Source organism: Semicossyphus pulcher, unplaced genomic scaffold (genome assembly GCF_022749685.1).
Source record: "Semicossyphus pulcher isolate SPU_LCO1_2020_fin unplaced genomic scaffold, fSemPul1.0.p SCAF_1, whole genome shotgun sequence".
Classification (NCBI taxonomy): domain Eukaryota; kingdom Metazoa; phylum Chordata; class Actinopteri; order Labriformes; family Labridae; genus Semicossyphus; species Semicossyphus pulcher.
Genome location: NW_027211603.1, coordinates 37553595 through 37573109, shown reverse-complemented (window position 1 = coordinate 37573109; position 19515 = coordinate 37553595). Strand labels below are relative to the sequence as shown.

The 19515-nt window shown below is 43.1% G+C and overlaps 1 protein-coding gene across 1 annotated transcript; it reads left to right on the top strand.

Annotated features, from left to right (window-relative positions):
• The first annotated feature begins 1011 nt into the window (after nt 1–1011).
• fgf4 (fibroblast growth factor 4) lies at nt 1012–6904 on the top strand. Its single transcript, XM_069662032.1, has 3 exons — nt 1012–1381; nt 3179–3282; nt 6728–6904. The coding sequence occupies exons 1-3, from the start codon at nt 1012–1014 to the stop codon at nt 6902–6904; spliced, it is 651 nt and encodes a 216-aa protein (XP_069518133.1).
• Nucleotides 6905–19515: the final 12611 nt, after the last annotated feature.

Sequence of the window (19515 nt, the reverse complement as noted above, 5' to 3'; positions counted from 1 at the left end):
GGAGGTCAGCTGGGTCTGTCGTCTCAGCATCTCTCTTACATTTAAAATAAAATGTTTATTACAGAAGATAAACACAACAAATAACCTTGCTTCAACCCAAAGATCAATTATTTTTATATATATATACACATATATATATAATTTATTTATTGTTTTGAATATTATAGGGACAACCTGCCATGTGATTGGTGTATTTGATGGTTTATAATTTGGTGTTAAAATAAGGTGGAAACCCATTTCAACTTTAAGCTTCTTTCCAGTGCAGGAACACGGACAGGTGACCCCGCTCTCCCCTACATGTTGGACGTGCATAATGTGAATATATTCTTGTGTTTACATGTGAAATAATGTCATGTCATGAAATACAGCTGAATGAAGAAAGCAGCAGCAGGATAAAAGGACGCATCTCAGAAACAGGTGAAGTCTTCCTTTAAACAATAACCAAAAATATGTTCACACAGACAGTCACAGAGCTGGCGGCTGTTTGAGCGGCACAGTGTCGGCTCACAATAACAGCCAACTTATCAGGCTGCAAACTCTCTATTTAGTCTTTCCATTGTTGTATAAGGACATGATTTCCCCGCGGCGGCCTGAACTGAGCGCGTTTTCATCGCTTCAATTGGACCCGTGTTTTTTCCTGTTATTGTTCATTTATAGAACTGTCTCCTGTCCCGACACCACAGTCCGTTTCCTATTTTACATCCTCCCATACATAAATTATGATATTCTGCTGCTGATAGTAGAGCCTCACACAAAGAGCTTCTGTATTAGAAGAACTCTTTATTCGGATATTTTCTCTCTGATAAGAGAGCTATTATTTGGTTTGAATGAAGCCCCCATCAGCCCTGCGTGCTCAATGTGAAAGTCTGTGTGTGTGTGTGTGTGTGTGTGTGTGTGTGTGTGTGTGTGATGTAATGCGTCTGCAGGTATAAATATAGCGGCATGGCTGCAGCGCGTGCATGCAGATCCATGTCGCTCCTGCGCTGAGGCAGTGCGCTGCTCGGTCTGGGAATGAGCCGCGGCGTCTTCTTCGTCTTATTGTCGCTTCAGTGGAAAGGCAAACGCCGGGAGGCTGCTGTCAGAGTCAGACCCGGGATGGGCTCTCTGGCAGCCCTGCGGACGGTCCTGGTGCTGGCTTTGGTGGCCGGGCTGGCGGGATGCGCTCCCGGTCTGAACGGGACGGCTGAGCGCTGGGAGGCCCTGTACTCGCGCTCCCTGGCGCGGATCCCGGGGGAGAAGCGCGAGGAGATCAGCCGGGACAGCGACTACCTGCTGGGCATTAAACGGCTGCGGCGCCTCTATTGTAACGTGGGCATCGGCTTCCATATCCAGGTGTTACCGGACGGGAGGATAACGGGAGTTCACAACGAAAACCGCCACAGTAAGTTGCGCCAGTTATGAATGAATGAGAGAAAGCAGCGGAGGGTTTGTTTCCGCACTTCAGACGGTCACTGGTTGAATATCTCACACTCTGTCACTGTTCAAAACAACTTTGATCACTTTTATAAAGTTAAATAAGTGGAGACAATCCTTTTAATCACCTCTGACACCTGATCCAAACCTGAACGCTTCAGTCCCATCAGCCTCTGCTCAGTCAGTGCAGTCTGCAGGTATCGATCCCTTCGCAGTGCCAACATCCGGAGCCCTGCCTGCCGGAGTGCCGCTGAGCAGATCAGTGCTGGTGTGTAACCAGAGCCCGCTGTGACTCAGGCAGCTCCTAAACTTAGGACAGACCCGTCCTGACGCACAGATTTACCCCACACAGTCAGGCACACCACCGAAGAAGAGTTACAAACATGTTTTTACTGACATGTGGAGATGTGACTGTGAACAACATGAAGCCTGTTTGTATTGCTCCGGACTATTTAGATAAACAGCACACATACATGACATGACATTATATACAGCAACACTCTGTGAGGAACAAGTCACTGTGAAGCTGTTTGAAATGAAAGCAGAAACAAAGGACGCACGGCACTGTAACAGCAGGGCGTCACACACCTCCACACGTCCCTTTACAAGATAGGTTCGTTTTATTTTCACCAAACCTGAAACCCAAAAATCACATCCCTGTTCTTCATAAAATCTGAGCCATCTGTGCTCTGAGCCCAGAGTGGAGATAAACTGGGTTAAAAAGAAAGAGTTTGAATCAGTTTTTAACCAACCTTGATGTAAACATGAGGCACACACAAAAGATGAGATCAGTCTACACACACATCGCACACACCTGAACAAGGTGAGGGACAGAGCAGCAGGTTTGATCTCACCATCAGTCTGTGTGTGTGTGTGTGTGTGTGTGTGTGTGTGTGATTCAAATCAAACTTTATTTATACAGCACACACAGGGCAACACAATGTGCTTCACATTAAGTGAAAAACAATCACAACATTATCAAGTTGTGGAATTCTATCTGTTGAGACAGTTATGTTGAGGGGGGGTGAAGGTGAAGGGGACGTCTTCTGTAAGGCTGATCTGGGAGAATACGCTGAAGACCGGGCAGAGGGAGAGTCAGCACGGGGGTTCCCTCTCAGCCATAATCTACCAGAGCACATTTCGGCCCAGACTATACCTGCAGTCGGAGAGAGACACGAGAGAAGGATACAGCAAGTTGAATAGGAAGGGATGAGGAAGGAGGGCTGATGGATGAGAGCAAGGGAAGGGAGGGTGGGCCGCAGAATCTGAGACAAACAGAGTTGAGTGGGATGATTGGGTATGAGTAGGCTTGTCAGATGATGGTAGGTGTGACTTTGGGCGTGGTCCTGCTCCCGAACCTAAGTTAATACATTAACTTCATTAAAGTGCAAAACTTCATTAAAGTGCAAATTGAGAAAAGTTTTACAAAGTTCAGAGCAGAAGAAAATACAAATATCAAAATGTAAAGAACACACACACACACACACACACACAGTAAACTCTTAGGCACAAACTGATGAAAAAAGTAAAGCTTTTAATCTGTTTTTGAAAGTTCAGTGTTGGGCCCTCTCAGGTCCTGAGACAGGGCGTTCTATCAACTGCTGTAACCACGACAACCACAGACGAATTCGGCTGAAAGTCACCAGTTAGCATGTCCACTTGTTGAGCCGAAACACCGTCTGTTGTTTACTCTTCCACTCTAAACTGCTGTGTGTGTGTGTGTGTGTGTGTGTGTGTGTGTGTGTGTGTGTGTGCCTCCTTCCAGGCCTGCTGCAGATCTCTCCAGTGGAGAGAGGTGTGGTGACTCTGCTGGGCGTCCGCAGCGGATTCTTTGTGGCCATGAACCGGAGAGGAAAGCTGTACGGCTCTGTGAGTGCACACACACTGACACTAAACTCACACACACACACACACACACACACACACACTGGTTTAATGATGATTTAATGATGACAATGGCAGAGTCACAGGTATTTGATAAACTCAATCATTACCAGTAGCACACAGAGGACCTCAGTTTGCTCAGTAGCCCCGGTCATGACTGAATGATGTTACTGTCACTCTTTAAATTCACACAAATTGATTATAGATATTATTTTGTTTATTAATGGAGTGTCCTTTACTTACTTACATTTCAGACAAGCTCAGGAGCCTTTATCCTCTCTCTCTACACTCAGTCTTGTTGTAATGTGTTTAACAGATTCGGATTCGTTCATCACGAAGTAAATATATGGCTGGTCTGAAATGAAACAAGCTGCACACAAACACTGCACAGAAGAAGTGGATGTAGCCACTGTGACATCACTCATTAAGCCTCTAGTTTGGCTGCGCCATCTTGTTTTTCTGGAGCCATGTGACCATATATGGACGAGAGCTTTGAGCTGGAGAGGCGTGAGGGGTTAGTGAACAGTACTGTAAGGTATCAACAACTGCTAGTGCCAGCTCTGTCACACAGCGCTTCAGTAATACATGTGACAATACTGTGATGGTAATTTTTGGCTAGCTAAAAACAACCTTTAAACATAACGTACTTGTTGAAAGAATGAACAGCCAACTCCTCAGAAGAACTTTCATTCTTGAACAAGACATTTTTAAGGTCAACATGGCAGCAACTTGTCAATGACAGGTAGCCCCGCCTTAAATCCTCCCATGCTTTATGGTATGCTCTATATGACTATACAGCAGGGGAGCATCATTAACTAACTGAACATCATCAATAAATCAATTTTATTTTATATAGTGCCAAATCATAACCAAAGTTATCTCACGACACTTTCGATTTCCATCATGAGTAGCACTTAACAACTTTCGGCACAGTGGCTGAAAAACTTCCTTTTAACAGGCAGAAACCTTGAGCAGAACCAGACTCATGTTGAACAGCCATCTGCCTCGACTGGCCTACTCTTCAAAGAAGAGAGGGTGTCTGCCTCCCGGACCTTGACTGGTAGATTGTTCCAGAGGAGGGGGGCCTGGTAATTGAAGGCTCTACCTCCAACACTACTCTTAGAGACTTTAGGTACCACAAGCAGGCCTGCATCCTGGGAGCGCAATGTTCTAGAGGGGTAATATGGCACTATGAGCTCTTTAAGATATGATGGTGCCTGACCATTAAGAGCTTTGTAAGTAAGAAGAAGGATTTTAAATTCTATTCTGGATTTTACAGGAAGCCAGTGCAGAGAGGCTAATACAGGAGAGATGTGATCTCATTAGGGCAGCCTGATAGTAAGGAGTTACAATAATCCAATCTGGAAGTAACGAATGCTTGGACTAGTTTTTCTGCATCGTGTTGAGACAAGATGTGTCTGATTTTTGTTGCGAAGATGAAAGAAGGCTGTCCTTGATATTTGTTTTATGTGGGAGATGAAGGACATATCCTGATCAAACAGAACTCCCAGATTCCTAACAGTAGTGCTGGATGCCAGGCTGATGCCATCTAGGGCGGCTATATCATTAGAGAAAGAATCTCTAAGGTGTTTTGGGCCGAGCACAATAACTTCAGTTTTGTCTGAATTAAGTAGCAGAAAGTTTCTAGTCATCCAGATCTTTATGTCCTTAAGGCATGCTTCTAGTTTAGATAGCTGATTGGTTTCGTCTGGCTTCATAGATAAGTATAATTGAGTATCATCTGCATAACAAGGAAAATTAATGGAGTGTTTCCTCATGATATTACCCAGAGGAAGCATATATAAGGTAAAAAGAATCGGTTCGATCACAGAACCTTGTGGAACTCTGTGACTAAGTTCGGTGTGCATTATGCTGTATTGATCAGACTTGAAACTAGAGATTGAGACCATAAGCAATCGCAATGTTTATAGTCTCAATCAATAGTCGGGTTTTTAAATACAGCTTACATCCTGTGAGTCAGACTACAGCTCATGATGCTGCTGTGACAGGACTACAGATGTTTTTAAGTTACTGATTTACTCATTATCTAAATAGAGCCATGTGTCGGATTCAGTGCCGTGTAGCAGTTGTTGCAAATTGCACCAACTGATGATGGTGCCCTCACACTCCCCTCCCAAGTGTATAGGAGAACCTGCAGTGGCCAAGAAACTTGGGGAAGACATTCCTTTTGAACCAGTGTTTGTTTAGGCTGCTGTAGAAATATGACAGTGCTATGTGGCTGACTGCAAACAGAAAAAATCAGTGACTTTTTCAACCAGAAGTATTACATAAAAAGTCATTTTTTATGTAACCCTGACTTTGTGCATCACAAGTGGTCAATCCAAACACTTTTTGGACTAACTAGTGTTCTTGTCGTCTTGCAGACAGACCTGACAAAGGATGATTTCAGACTTTTTACAAACCTGCATCATGATTCAGCATCCTTTCAGCCTGTTTACTGTCATTAAATCTCAGTAACATCTGTTTGTTGTGGCTTCATAGCGTTGTAGTAAGACAGATTTCAGCCCATGTGTGACTCAGTGATACAGTCATGCTGCCACTCAGCAGAGACAGATGGACAGGCACTCCACACCTGAACACAATGCTGGTAGTTGATGTTCATCAGAGAAATCCTGGTACTGATCCGAGCTAACAGCTCATCACACTGTAACGGTCAGCCTCGAGGAGCTGGAAGCAGCAGGAGAGTTCATCCAGGCACAGTTCCTAGAGGAGGAGGGAAACTAGCCGAGCTGTGTGAGTCTCTGGATGATGTTATGAACCCAGGAAGGACAGAGTTTAGTTGTCTGACGGATCTGGAAGACATTTTATTTTACCAACCGTATAAACACAAATGATCCCGTAGTCAAGCTCTTGCAAGTAAAGTGAGAATTTTGCTTTGCTGTTGGTCTGAACCCAGTTTGACTCCCACACTCTGGTCATCCAATGTTTAGTGGCGCCCCATTTAGTCAGTCATTGGTTTGAAGGCAGCTATTTAAGGAATGGGGAGGACAAACACACTGACAGATGAATTTATAAATGACTGCTGAATCCTAAACCAGTTCAGAGATGTTAAGCACCAACATGTGGAGAGACAGCCCGATCTGGTCCTCTAAAGAATACACCATACTGTATGTTTAAAGCAACAGTCAGAGCCGTGTGATTCCCAGCTAACTGGGAGCAAACAGCTCCATCAGAGCCTGGTGTCCTGAGGTCCGCCTCACTCACACCATTCATCATTTCAGAATCTCAGTTTGAGGCTGATCAGCAACTGGACAATGGCACTGCAGTCAGAAATACAGCAATTGTTTGATAGTAATCACTCGGAACAATATGAACTTGAAAAGAGAAAATTCCCAGCATCTTTGTTTTGTCTCTACGGTTGAACAATCAGCATTTTCCAATTATTTTTTATCCCTCTGTTCTCTTTCAGCTCCACTTCAACAACGAGTGTAAGTTCAGAGAGAAGCTCCTCGCCAACAACTACAACGCCTACGAGTCGGCCGCCTACCCGATGATGTACATCGGCCTGAGTAAGAACGGCAAAACAAAAAGAGGAAATCGAGTGTCCCCCGCCATGACGGTGACACATTTCTTACCCCGAATCTAGTGCCATTGTAAATAGACTTCACCTCAATATGGAGACAGAGCGGAGGGAGGGGCTCCAAACCATGATGCACTTTCACCCAAAGCTTTATGCAAGTGTATCATATTTGATCTTATACCTTTGAATTTCTATATTTTTTATTTATGTTTAACAACTGTTTTGTATTTTTGTAGGAGGGGCTGTTTTTCCCTGAGGGGGGGGGTCAAAGATTTATATTTATGTCTTGTAACTTATCGAACATTTGCTGCTATATATGGAAATCTTCTGATGTTTTGCACTGACCAGAAAACACTCAGCAGTGCACAGGAGACATTTTCACTTTACTATGTTTCTGTAATATTTCAGACCTTTTTGAACATGGGCCTGAAATGAGAAGTGAGTGTGTTTGGAGTCAGAAGTGGCACTGATTGCCCAACACTCCGGCTCCTTTGTGTGGCACTGGAGCCTAATTGAAACAGTATCATCTTACTGCAGGACAGAGAGAGAGTCGAAGAACCCCCACCACCTCCTCTGTTCTGTTTATAGCTCTGCCAGGGGGGTGAACTCTGAACTTTTCTGCCATCCATCTCAGTCAGACCCATAACACTGCAGATAGAGAGATGCATCCTCTTTGACATTATATCAGTAGAGAATTTGGGAGTTAAAAGGCAAGGTCAAAGTGCTGAACCTTGGCTGTGGATTCTTTATGTCCAGTTATTTCTGATTATTCGGTCACTGTTGGACTGGAAGACATTCGTCCACCTGATAGGTCTCACTGGGGTTTGTGCCAATTGAACAGATATTTACCAAAATTTGTCTCTCCTGAAAAATGTCTGCCATCTCTTCATCCTTGCCTTTACTCCTTGGGATTCTACGTCACTTTTGATCTAAAACACCTCTGCTGTAATTCTCACTTTTAGCCGCTGTTGTGAAAAAGTTATAAACCTTTAACTCACAGACTGTTTATAAGACGTGAACTTAGCGTCTTGGTTTTAAAGTGAAAGCATTGTGGAAGTACCTTTAAAATGCAGTTTTTTAATGTCCAGCAGGGGGCGACGCCACTGGTCTGATTTTATAGAAGTCTATGAGAGAATGGTCCTACTTCTCTCTTGATTTGACTTGAATGAGTTTATTGTCTCAGTCTCTAGTTTCAAGTCTTCAACACAGCATGATGTTCATTTACTCAATAATACTCCCATTTAGAGTCACACAGACCATAAAGCAGGGGAGGGTTTAGGGCGGGGCTACCTGCTACCATGGCAACCTGTAAAATGTCATACTCAGCATTCAGATGTACCTAAAGAAACTCTGAAGAGCTGCCTGTTTTAGAGTAAAAGTAGCGTCCTGTTTGATACAAAGCTACAATGAGTGGAGGCATCCTGCTGACCAAGTCAACGCTAGCATTAATTAATAACTCTGCTCTCCCGCTCCACACTGTTGTCCAAATATGGTCACTTCTGGTTTCCAAAAAATAGGATACAAACAACCAAAATGTCAAACGTGAGGTTTTAAAACTGTAATCCACAAACCAAAAGGTGAAGTTGCAGGGGCTACTTCAAGCCCCTGTGTGAATATGGTGAATCATCCCCTACGAAACCCCTACATGTCATTTTTGAGGTTCCAGATGAAACAGAAAAGATGTTAAGTGTAAGTGAGCTGTGGACAGAGCCAGGCTGGCTGTTTCTCCCTGTTTCTGCTAAGCTAGGCTAATGGGCTGAAGTACATATCTGAGTCACTGACTCACAGTAGCAAAGGATGACATATTTAGAAAGATGTGGAACTATTTCTGTAATGATGTTTGAATCTTAAGCACAATCTTCCTTCAGTTTTTAGGGGTTTCTCAGGCTATACGTCAGTGTCAGCCTCTAAGTGTATTTCCCCTTCAGTCACTTCCTCCAGCAGCGACAAACAACAACACACTCAGGATAAAATAAACTCACAAATACACATTGTTGAGGAGACAAACTTTGGTGCACTTCCGATAAGACAATTTCCAATTATACACTGAACCAACAGCCTCTGCTTTAACTTCCTGCAGCTTCAGCATGAACAAGCTCACTTCATCTTTCCCAGACTCCTTCTTGTTTCCTTGTGTCTGTCTCCTGTCTGTCTCTCTCTGAGTCTCTGCCTGTGTCTGCCTCCTGTCTGTCTCTCTGAGTCTCTGCCTGTGTCTGTCTCCTGTCTGTCTCTCTCTCTCTGAGTCTCTGTCTGTGTCTGTCTCCTGTCTCTCTCTCCCTGAGTCTCTGTCTGCCTCCTGTCTGTCTCTCTCTGAGTCTCTGCCTGTGTCTGTCTCATGTCTGTCTCTCTCTGAGTCTCTGCCGATATCTGTCTCCTGTCTGTCTCTCTCTGAGTCTTTGCCGATATCTGTCTCCTGTCTGTCTCCTGTCTGTCTCTCTCTCTGTGTCTGTCTCCTGTCTGTCTCTCTCTCTGTGAGTATCTGCCTGTGTCTGTCTCTCTGAGTCTCTGCCTGTGTCTGTCTCCTGTCTGTCTCTCTGAGTCTCTGCCGGTGTCTGTCTCCTGTCTGTCTCTCTGAGTCTCTGCCTGTGTCTGTCTCCTGTCTGTCTCTCTGAGTCTCTGCCGGTGTCTGTCTCCTGTCTGTCTCTCTCTGAGTCTCTGTCTGCCTCCTGTCTCTCTCTCTCTGAGTCTCTGTCTGCCTCCTGTCTGTCTCTCTCTGAGTCTCTGCCGATATCTGTCTCCTGTCTGTCTCTCTCTGAGTCTCTGCCGCTATCTGTCTCCTGTCTGTCTCTCTCTGAGTCTCTGCCGCTATCTGTCTCCTGTCTGTCTCTCTCTGAGTCTCTGCCGATATCTGTCTCCTGTCTGTTTCTCTCTCTGTGTCTGTCTCCTGTCTGTCTGTCTGTCTTAGTCTCTGCCGGTGTCTGTCTCCTGTCTCTCTCTCTGTGAGTCTCTGTCTGCCTCCTGTCTGTCTCTCTCTGAGTCTCTGCCTGTGTCTGTCTCCTGTCTGTCTCTCTCTCTCTCTGAGTCTCTGCCTGTGTCTGTCTCCTGTCTGTCTCTCTGAGTCTCTGTCTGTGTCTGTCTCCTGTCTGTCTCTCTGAGTCTCTGTCTGTGTCTGTCTCCTGTCTGTCTCTCTTAGTCTCTGCCGGTGTCTGTCTCCTGTCTCTCTCTCTGTGAGTCTCTGTCTGCCTCCTGTCTGTCTCTCTCTGAGTCTCTGCCTGTGTCTGTCTCCTGTCTGTCTCTCTCTCTCTCTGAGTCTCTGCCTGTGTCTGTCTCCTGTCTGTCTCTCTGAGTCTCTGCCTGTGTCTGTCTCCTGTCTCTCTCTCTGTGAGTCTCTGTCTGCCTCCTGTCTGTCTCTCTCTGAGTCTCTGCCTGTATCTGTCTCCTGTCTGTCTCTCTCTCTCTCTCTGAGTCTCTGCCTGTATCTGTCTCCTGTCTGTCTCTCTCTCTCTCTGAGTCTCTGCCTGTGTCTGTCTCCTGTCTGTCTCTCTGAGTCTCTGCCGGTGTCTGTCTCCTGTCTCTCTCTCTGTGAGTCTCTGTCTGCCTCCTGTCTGTCTCTCTCTGAGTCTCTGCCTGTGTCTGTCTCCTGTCTCTCTCTCTGTGAGTCTCTGTCTGCCTCCTGTCTGTCTCTCTCTGAGTCTCTGTCTGTGTCTGTCTCCTGTCTGTCTCTCTTAGTCTCTGCCGGTGTCTGTCTCCTGTCTCTCTCTCTGTGAGTCTCTGTCTGCCTCCTGTCTGTCTCTCTCTGAGTCTGTGCCTGTATCTGTCTCCTGTCTGTCTCTCTCTCTCTCTGAGTCTCTGCCTGTGTCTGTCTCCTGTCTGTCTCTCTGAGTCTCTGCCTGTGTCTGTCTCCTGTCTGTCTCTCTGAGTCTCTGTCTGTGTCTGTCTCCTGTCTGTCTCTCTGAGTCAAATTCAAACATAACATAAAAAACATAAGAAACATACTTACGCGACAGTACACTACAGGCCTGTTTCTCTCTCTCTCTGAGTCTCTGTCTGTGTCTGTCTCCTGTCTCTCTCTCTCTCTGAGTCTCTGTCTGTGTCTGTCTCCTGTCTCTCTCTCTCTCTGAGTCTCTGTCTGTGTTTGTCTACTTTCCGTCTCTCTCTGAGTCTCTGTCTGTGTCTGTCTCCTTTCTGTCTCTCTCTCTCTCTGAGTCTCTGTCTGTGTTTTTCTCCTGTCTCTCTCTCTCTGAGTCTCTGTCTGTGTTTGTCTACTGTCCGTCTCTCTCTGAGTCTCTGTCTGTGTCTGTCTCCTGTCTGTCTGTCTGTCTCTCTCCCTGAGTCTCTGTCTGTGTCTGTCTCCTGTCTGTCTCTCTCTCTCTCTGAGTCTCTGTCTGTGTTTTTCTCCTGTCTCTCTCTCTCTGAGTCTCTGCAGTCGTCTGCAGCCCAGCTCCGGTGGCCATGTTGTCCTAGTTGCGTCTTGTCACGTTCCGGCTATCTTTACCCAGTGATTTACTTTTAGACAGGATAATCATGGGAGAAATATTTACGGACAGCTGTTGGACTGTACTATATGCTTGGACCAGTAACCCTATATTTTTCTTTATATATTAGTAAATATAACTTCTGAGTAACTGAAGGTGCTGGTATCCCTTTCGGGGGGAGGACAGTTTTAAACCAACAGAGCTGGGTGGAAGTTTCTGTGTGGAGGCGTGAGGTGTGTTTGATTTATTGATTATTAAATACACTTATCATTAATAACCCAAAGGAGCAGGTGAGAAAGGTGACCACTTCAAGTCTGTGTTTCTGTGCTGTTTTATTTTTCAGTAGTTCATTGAAGAGATTGAAATCTCTGTTTAAACATTCCTCTTATATTGTACCTCCTGTTCGGGGTTGTACTGTTTTCTCTGTTAAGCATGAGTGCCTTCAGTACAAGCAATGATGCCTTAGCACAGAGGCTGGCCACACTGAACACACGCCTGGTATTAAGTTGCAAATAGCTCAAGCAAATATCATGCAAACTGTTGGGCTTAAGGCTGTGATTCGTGCAAACTGGCGTGGATGTGCAGACTCCTCGGAGCTATGCGGGCTCAGTGCAGCGACATACATGTCATTGTACACATTGTCAGCATAAGTCCTGTAACATCTCTTTCAGTGCACTCCTTTAAATCTCCAACGTCTCTGCCGGTCTGCAGCCTTGCATGCAGGTAAACTGGTGTGTCTGGTGCCCACAGCTGTGCTCACTGGTCTCCAGTATCACTGCTTTGCATGGCGGGCATCATGTTTACAGTAGAAAACCTCTCTGGCCTCTGTCACTGACCCAGGACCTGCCCCCTACTGTGGCTGCTCATTTGGTTATTCAGCTACAGTCAGAGCAACACACGAGGGGGTTAAAGTCAGCAGTCTGTCTGCTCAAAGGCCTCCAATGGTTCAACTCCACATGCAGGTTCACTGCTGACCATGTGACTCTAAGTGAAAGCTTTCTGTATGCTGATCACAGATACACTCTCTGATTTAATACACTGCAAACCTGGGTACAGTTTTACAGCTTTCAGGGTCTAAATGACTGATGTGTAGAAAAGTCAGTAGATGTCTCCAGCCAGCAGCAGTAAAACAGTCTGTAGAATACAACATAATCCATGTAAGCAAATGAGCCCGATCAAAGTAGATCCACTAAAACTTTTTTTTTTTCCACTGACAGGCTCAGATAGTTATTCTAAGTGCCCTACAGAGATAGACCTTTTTGTTTAACTTTAAAGTTACATGGCTTCAAAGCCACCAGACTTCCTTTGAGTTGCTGGTCTGCAGCTGCCTCTATCAGTTATTTAGTTTGTTTGTGTGCTGCACAAGTACTGAGCTGGATCTAAACTAACCATTACAAACAGTAAAGTCACACAATAACCCACACAAAATAACCAGTCAAGGTAGTGGTAGACTAACAACTCCTGTGCTCTGTGAGGCAAATGGAGTGTGGTGGCTTTGAAGAGAGCCGTGTAGCATCTGTCTCTGCTTTAAAAAAGGTAAATCTCTGTAGTGACAGCGCGTTCTGCAGTCACATGGTGATAATCAGAGAGTGTATGTTAAAAGTCAGCCTGTAGTAATGACATGTTTTGTACACATGTATGAACTGTTGATATATTTCTTTGTAACTGGATTTTCTGTTGTGAGGGGAGTCCTGTGGTCTTCTCACAACTTTGTATAGACTACTTTATCGTTTTATTGTCCTGTAGTTTTATACAGGAAATATAAAACACCACACTGTATGTGCTGTGCACATGGCTAACTTAAGGGGAATTAAATCATGATGTTGTGTGTACTGTGTATGTTTGATCTTTTACGACACTGTTCTTTTTCTATTAAAAATATGAATATGAAACACTGACTTCATCTGAGAGTTTCTATAGTCTGATGGATTTTTATGCTTAAACCAAATGCTTAAAATGCTTATGCTTAAAACGCATAACAATAAGCAATGTAACAGGATAATATCACAGAGCAACAACAGTACAAAGAGGGATCCAGCTCTACACCCTTCAGCGTGTGAGTGCTGCTAATCCAGACTTCAATCACACAGAAATCTTATCTTGTCTTTTAATCTCTATAAATCACTCTTCAGGGCAGACAAGCAACGTTTCATTCTCTCTTCATGTTGTCCAAAGCTTGCCTCTTGGGGCCTCACAACCTCGTCATGCAGTGACAGGGTCACATGATAAGGGCCACACTCTGTAACATGTTATAAAGTTACAAAAGTTGGACAGAAGCTCATTCAGTGTAGAGTTATATGCATAAAATAACTCTAGAATGATGTGAAACTTAATGAAGATTTTAGGATTATAAAGCTTTCAAAATATTACAAGTAATGACATCACAACCTCAGACACTGGTGAACCTTTTCTATTGCAGTTCTAAGTGTTAAAAATGACCTCAACCTAAATCATGCAGCTTTTTATCCAATGAAATATGATGGAAATAAATAAGACAGTCTGGGTAATAATAAATGTATGACAAAAATCAGAGTTAATATAAATGACCAGTGAGTAATCATTTCACACATGGCCTCTGCAGTGAACCTGCTGCTTCTAACACCAGATGATCTGATGTAACTCTGGGTTTTCCTCCTGCCTGTGAGCCTGCTGCTGGACACTGTGTTTGCTGCCCTGTGGCCTCGCTCTGAACAGACAGGTGTTCTCACAGCTCCCCTACATGCATATTCCTGTCCCTGTGTTCAGCTGCAGCTAAAACAGACCTGAAGAGTGACTGTTTGTGCTCACCCAAACCAAGGCCGGCCTGTAAACCAGACTAAAGATAGAGCCCAGCCTCCTGCATCCTTTTTTCTATTGTCTGCACAGGGAATATGCACATACACACACACATGCGCACACATACACATACACACACACGCACACACACACACCTGTGCGATGAAACAGCCTGTAAACTGTGGAAATAGAGAAAGTTAACAGTGTCTGTGCCAACAGGGAGCAGTGATTGAACGGCCATTTACTGTGTCTGAGTGTACACACAGAGAGGTGAGGAGATGATAAAAACCTCTACACCCCCTCTCCACACACACAAACACACACAAACACACACAAACACACACATGCTATGTGTTTTGATGTTTTATTAGACAGATAAAAAACAGGACAGAGGAGACTCGTTTGTTTGAATTCTCCTCTCAGACAGGAGGTCTGTCTGATATAATACTGACACTACTGCAGATCTGAACTACTATATATATATACTATAAACATTAAAGTGTAAGAAGTCGAGGTGATGCCGTCTGGTCTGACAGCGTTTAAATCCATCAGTCAGTAAAGAAAACAAGCTGCTGCTCTCTGAGTTCATCCAGAGGCAAATCAGCTGCTTACTGCCTGCATTCAAATGTGCTCACTGTGTGTGTGACAGGACACCTGCTGCTGCACACCTGTCAATCACACACAGACACACACACACACACACACACGCAAACGGGCACGAGCACGCACACACACACACAGACACACACACACACACACGCGCAAACAGGCACGAGCATGCACACACACACACACACACACACACACACACAGACACAGACACACACACACACACACACACACACACACACACACACACACACAGGCACGAGCACGCACACACACACACACACACACACACACACAGACACACACAATGCTTGCAGCTGTCTGTTTTGTACTTTATATTGTCTATAAGACTTTTTAAATTTGCAGCTAACAGATTTAAAGTTTGTTCTACGTTATGCAGAGTGACACACAGGTGGACACTGCTTACAATTATGTACATTCAAAATACAGAAGCTGTATATACCCACATAACTCAAACTTATACATATATACAGTTGGCTCAGAGACAGAGCGGGTCGTCCTTCGCCTGCCTCCTGCATGTCAGAGTGTCATTCGTCAAGACACTGAACCGCCAATTTGCTCGCCTAGCATAGTGTGTGTGTGTGTGTGTGTGTGTGTGTGCATGCTCATAGCACAGAGTGGTCATACATATCAGACGATGAGTGACAAAGTTATTTTCCTGCACAGATAACAAGACACAGAATGTAGGAGTCAAACAGGTAGACAGAGGGAATAAAAGAGGAACAACTGAAGCAATGGTTGAGTGAGGGAAACAGCAGTTATCTTCTGTCTGAGATGCTCCAGATGTTAAGCTGTAAAAGTGAAGACACCACACACACACTTCTCACTTTGATTCTTTGGTTCCTCTCGTCGTGTGTGTGTGCGACTTTAGGAAACGACCTGGACTCTGGTGTTCATGAGGCTGCAGCAGTAACATCACACTGAGTCAGTCACTACTAAAACAGCTCCTGTAAGATAGTTTCCAATCAACTGTAGCACAAAATTGAGGAAGTGTAGTTGTAGAGCCCTGGCAGGTATAGGAGGGATTAGGCGTGATAAGTACGATAGTGGAAGTCTGTGTAATATTTTGTAAGTTAACAGTAAAATCTTGAAGTCAGATCTAGTATGTACAGGGAGCCAATAAAATGAAATAAGGACTGGGGTTATCTGATCTAATCTTCTGGTTTTGGCGAGTATCCTTGCAACAGTATTTTGAACAAGCTGTAATTTCCTAGTAGTTGATTTTGGTGAGCCGGAGAAAAGTTTATTACAATAGTCAAGTCTAGATGAGATAAAAACATGAAGTGTTTCAGCATCAGCCACGAGAGAATGTGACAGATCTTGGAAATGTTTCATAGGTGGAAATATGCAGTCTTTGTGATATTGTTGATATGTTCTTCACATGAGAGATTTGGATCAAATAGGACACCGAGATTTCACACACAGGAACTTTGTGAAATTATTAAGCCAGCTATGTTCAGAGTGAGATCACAGACATTTGTTCTAATCTGCTTCGGACCAATAATTCTCATTTCAGGTCTCTTGGCATTTAGAAGAAGGAAGTTAGATGACGTCCATTGTTTGATTTCTGATATGCATTCTCAGTGGTGTGACGAAGTACTATTACTTCGTTACATTACTTAAGTATTTTCTCGGAGTATCTGTACTTTACTTGAGTTTTTACATTTCTAATAACTTCTACTTTTACTCCCCCACATTTCCTGAGTAAAATGTGTAGCCTACTTTTACAGCGATACATTTCCCCGAACAATCTTCGTTACTCGATACTTCGTCAGTCGGGAGATATTTGTTGGTCTAATGAGTGTGGATTTTTAACTGAAAATACGGCTTTAGATGAACAGAAACTGAGAGGTTGAACACTGATGGTGGCAGTAATGCAACATCATGGACGCCAACTGGTGTAAAAACCTCGAAGAAGAAGAAGATAGTTAACTTCCCTGCTCTTTCTCCTCCTCGCCGCCCGACGCAGCGTCACCTGCACTTTGCCGACCTCTCTCTCTCTCTCTCGCTTAATCACTCGCTCCGTCCCCGCCGAGATGTTGCAGCGATCATGTCATTGCGGAAATAAACAGTCTCTCCTGGTTGTTCCAGACAGTAAGAGTAAGAAGACCCTGAAGAAACGTCCAAAAATGTCCACTAATAAGATGATGCACGTTTCTCTTCATCATGAAAGAAGGCGCCATTATTGTGTGATCACACAACATGCTTTTATGGGAGTCTGAGTCAGACAGACAGACGTAGATGATAAATAGAGAGAGGAGAGAGAGACCAGCAGCAGCAGGTGATGAGACGTAAACAGCAGACACGACACCTCATTAATGTATCCGAAAATGTGTGTGATTTTATGAAAAGCCTTTGTAATATTAAATAAATTCCAAATCTAATCATTAAATGCTTAATTATAGCAGCTGTGCATCGAATGTGAGGTGCACACCTCAAATGATCTTGTTTTTCTTCAAGTGAATCCATTTTTGAAGGTTTACAGTACAGAAATGACTCTTGAAATTCTGATCACTTTATTTTTTTTTAACATAATTTTCTTGTACTTTTACTTTAAGTACAATTATGAGAAAAATACTTTTGATACTTTTTAAGACTTTTACTCAAGTAATATTAGAACAGCTGACTTTTACTTCTACCAAAGTCATTTTCTGGTTTGATATCTGGGCTTTTACTCAAGTATGGCTTTCAGGTACTTTGTCCACCACTGTGCATTCTTCAAGTTTCACTAGTTGATGACAGGTGTCAGGTTTAATGGAGATGTAAATATATGAATATGGTCTGCATAGAAATGAGAGCCAAGTTTGTCATTAGTTATAACTGTACCAAGGGGCAGCATGTAGATATTGAATAGAATAGGACCGAGCACAGATCCCTGAGGTACACCATAATTGACTTATTTGCGGTCTGATGAATGTTAGTTGTGTAGAACAAAGTGAGATCTGTCAGCATGTATGATCTAAACCAGGAGAGAGCAGTGTTAGTGAGACCAATATAACTTTTGAGGCGATGTGATAGATTATTCATGATGATGATATTGACCTTGTTGATGTTGTTGATGATTAAAAATAAATAAATAAATAACGCCCTGTGCTCTGCCTGTCAGCACCTGTGTCCGATAGCACTTGAAGCTGTTTGTTGGCTCTTACTGACTTCGTTCCCTGCCTGATCATTGCTTGTGTTGTATCAACTCTCTTTAGACAAAATCGTCTGCTAAATGAAATTGTAACATTGTAACAGAGTAAGAAAAGTCTATTAGGGAAACTTTCAGTGAAGACACAATCACAAATTCAGTCTTTCTTCTATGATCACAAAGTCCATGATGTCAATCAACAAGTTTGACCTGACAACAACTTCTAAGAGCTGTGGTTCTTTTGGAACATTAACACTGGATTTTATACCTTCATGTTTTTGGTCCCATTTAGACATATTTTTACCACCTCAAAAAAGCATCCTTCTCTTTAACAAAAGGGACTATCTCTGTAGGGATCCTTTCTGTCATGTTTTCAGACACTTACAAGATGCAATGATGTGTGCAAAACCAATAACCAGAGACACATCGAAATGATCACCATCATTAAAACTAACAACAAAAAACAACTTTCTAGGTTTTTTTGTACCAAAAGACGTAAAGTATTTGTTTAAGAAACCATGAATTTTTAGGAAGACAGTGCTATAATGTTAATACAGATAATCAGCCATGAATTAAAATCATGAATTAAAATGGTTTTTCTGGAGACTTGTTCATCGCCTTATTATTGAAAGATTTAAAGTAACAATCTGATGACCTTAAGAAGTATCACATTCACTTTTGTCAACAATTGGTAAGAGTCTGGAGGACATGGAGGGGAAAACATGTTAAGGTTGGGGGTGGAAAACATATATTTTAGATACATAATAAAAAAGGTCAATGTAGCCTACTACTTCTGCTACAATTTTAGCATATATTAAGCAAAGATATAAGGATTACACAGTGTTTCTAAGTGATGCGATTCGACCATTGAAGGTCTGCAAACCAAAGGTGGATTATGAGAACAAATGATTTGACAGAAATATAGCCTAACTATATTATTTAGAAATTATTTGGCAGAAATAAATAAAATAAGCTATGACTTGAGGTAACTGCTAAAATATGCTTATAAATAAATGTTTATTTGTGCACTTTTATATATTTTTTTTTATAATGTGACAAATTAAATCTCTTCAAATGGTGTTATTAAAATTCCAAATATGTGCATTTAACAAAGACCTACTTTATTCTGCAATCATTATTTTAGGCCTCATTTTTAAATCGCATTTTTCCTAATTCAGCTTATGGACCGAACACCCCACAGAAATGACTAACCACAGCAAATCAGGGGGCCACAAAGAGGCTTCATCATTCACAGTTATTATTTTCACAGTAGTTGCATAACAGAATCTCCATGCACTCTGTGAGTGCTCCTTTACCACTCAGACCTAACCTAATCCTGAGAAAACACACTAAAAGACCAAACACATGAAAATATCTATATCACACAACCAAATACAGAAAACATAACCAAACACAACCAAATACAACACACCTTGTCTTCCTCTTCTGTCTTCTGTACTTGTGTCCATACTGTGGGAGAGAGGCTTTGGGTGTGTGCTGGGCTTTTTTGCCTTTTTAGCTTGTGTGCTAGATTATTCACTTCTTTTCCACAAAGATGTTTGGATCAGTATGTTGTATTTGAGAAACAGAGAGTTGGTCCTGTTTGAAAGGATAATTGCTATTCTAGACTGCCATCTAGTGAGAGAAGCTGGAAACTATGTTAGACAAAAGAGGTGGAAATCAGTTGTCAGAGTGCCATAACTAACATTGGCAGTAACACCACC

Coding starts and splice junctions, on each gene's coding strand:
- fgf4 (XM_069662032.1), top strand. CDS start 1,012: ATGAGCCGCGGCGTCTTCTTCGTCTTATTGTCGCTTCAGTGGAAAGGC. Junction 1,382..3,178: donor TCACAACGAAAACCGCCACA/GTAAGTTGCGCC, acceptor GCCTCCTTCCAG/GCCTGCTGCAGATCTCTCCA. Junction 3,283..6,727: donor GAGGAAAGCTGTACGGCTCT/GTGAGTGCACAC, acceptor GTTCTCTTTCAG/CTCCACTTCAACAACGAGTG.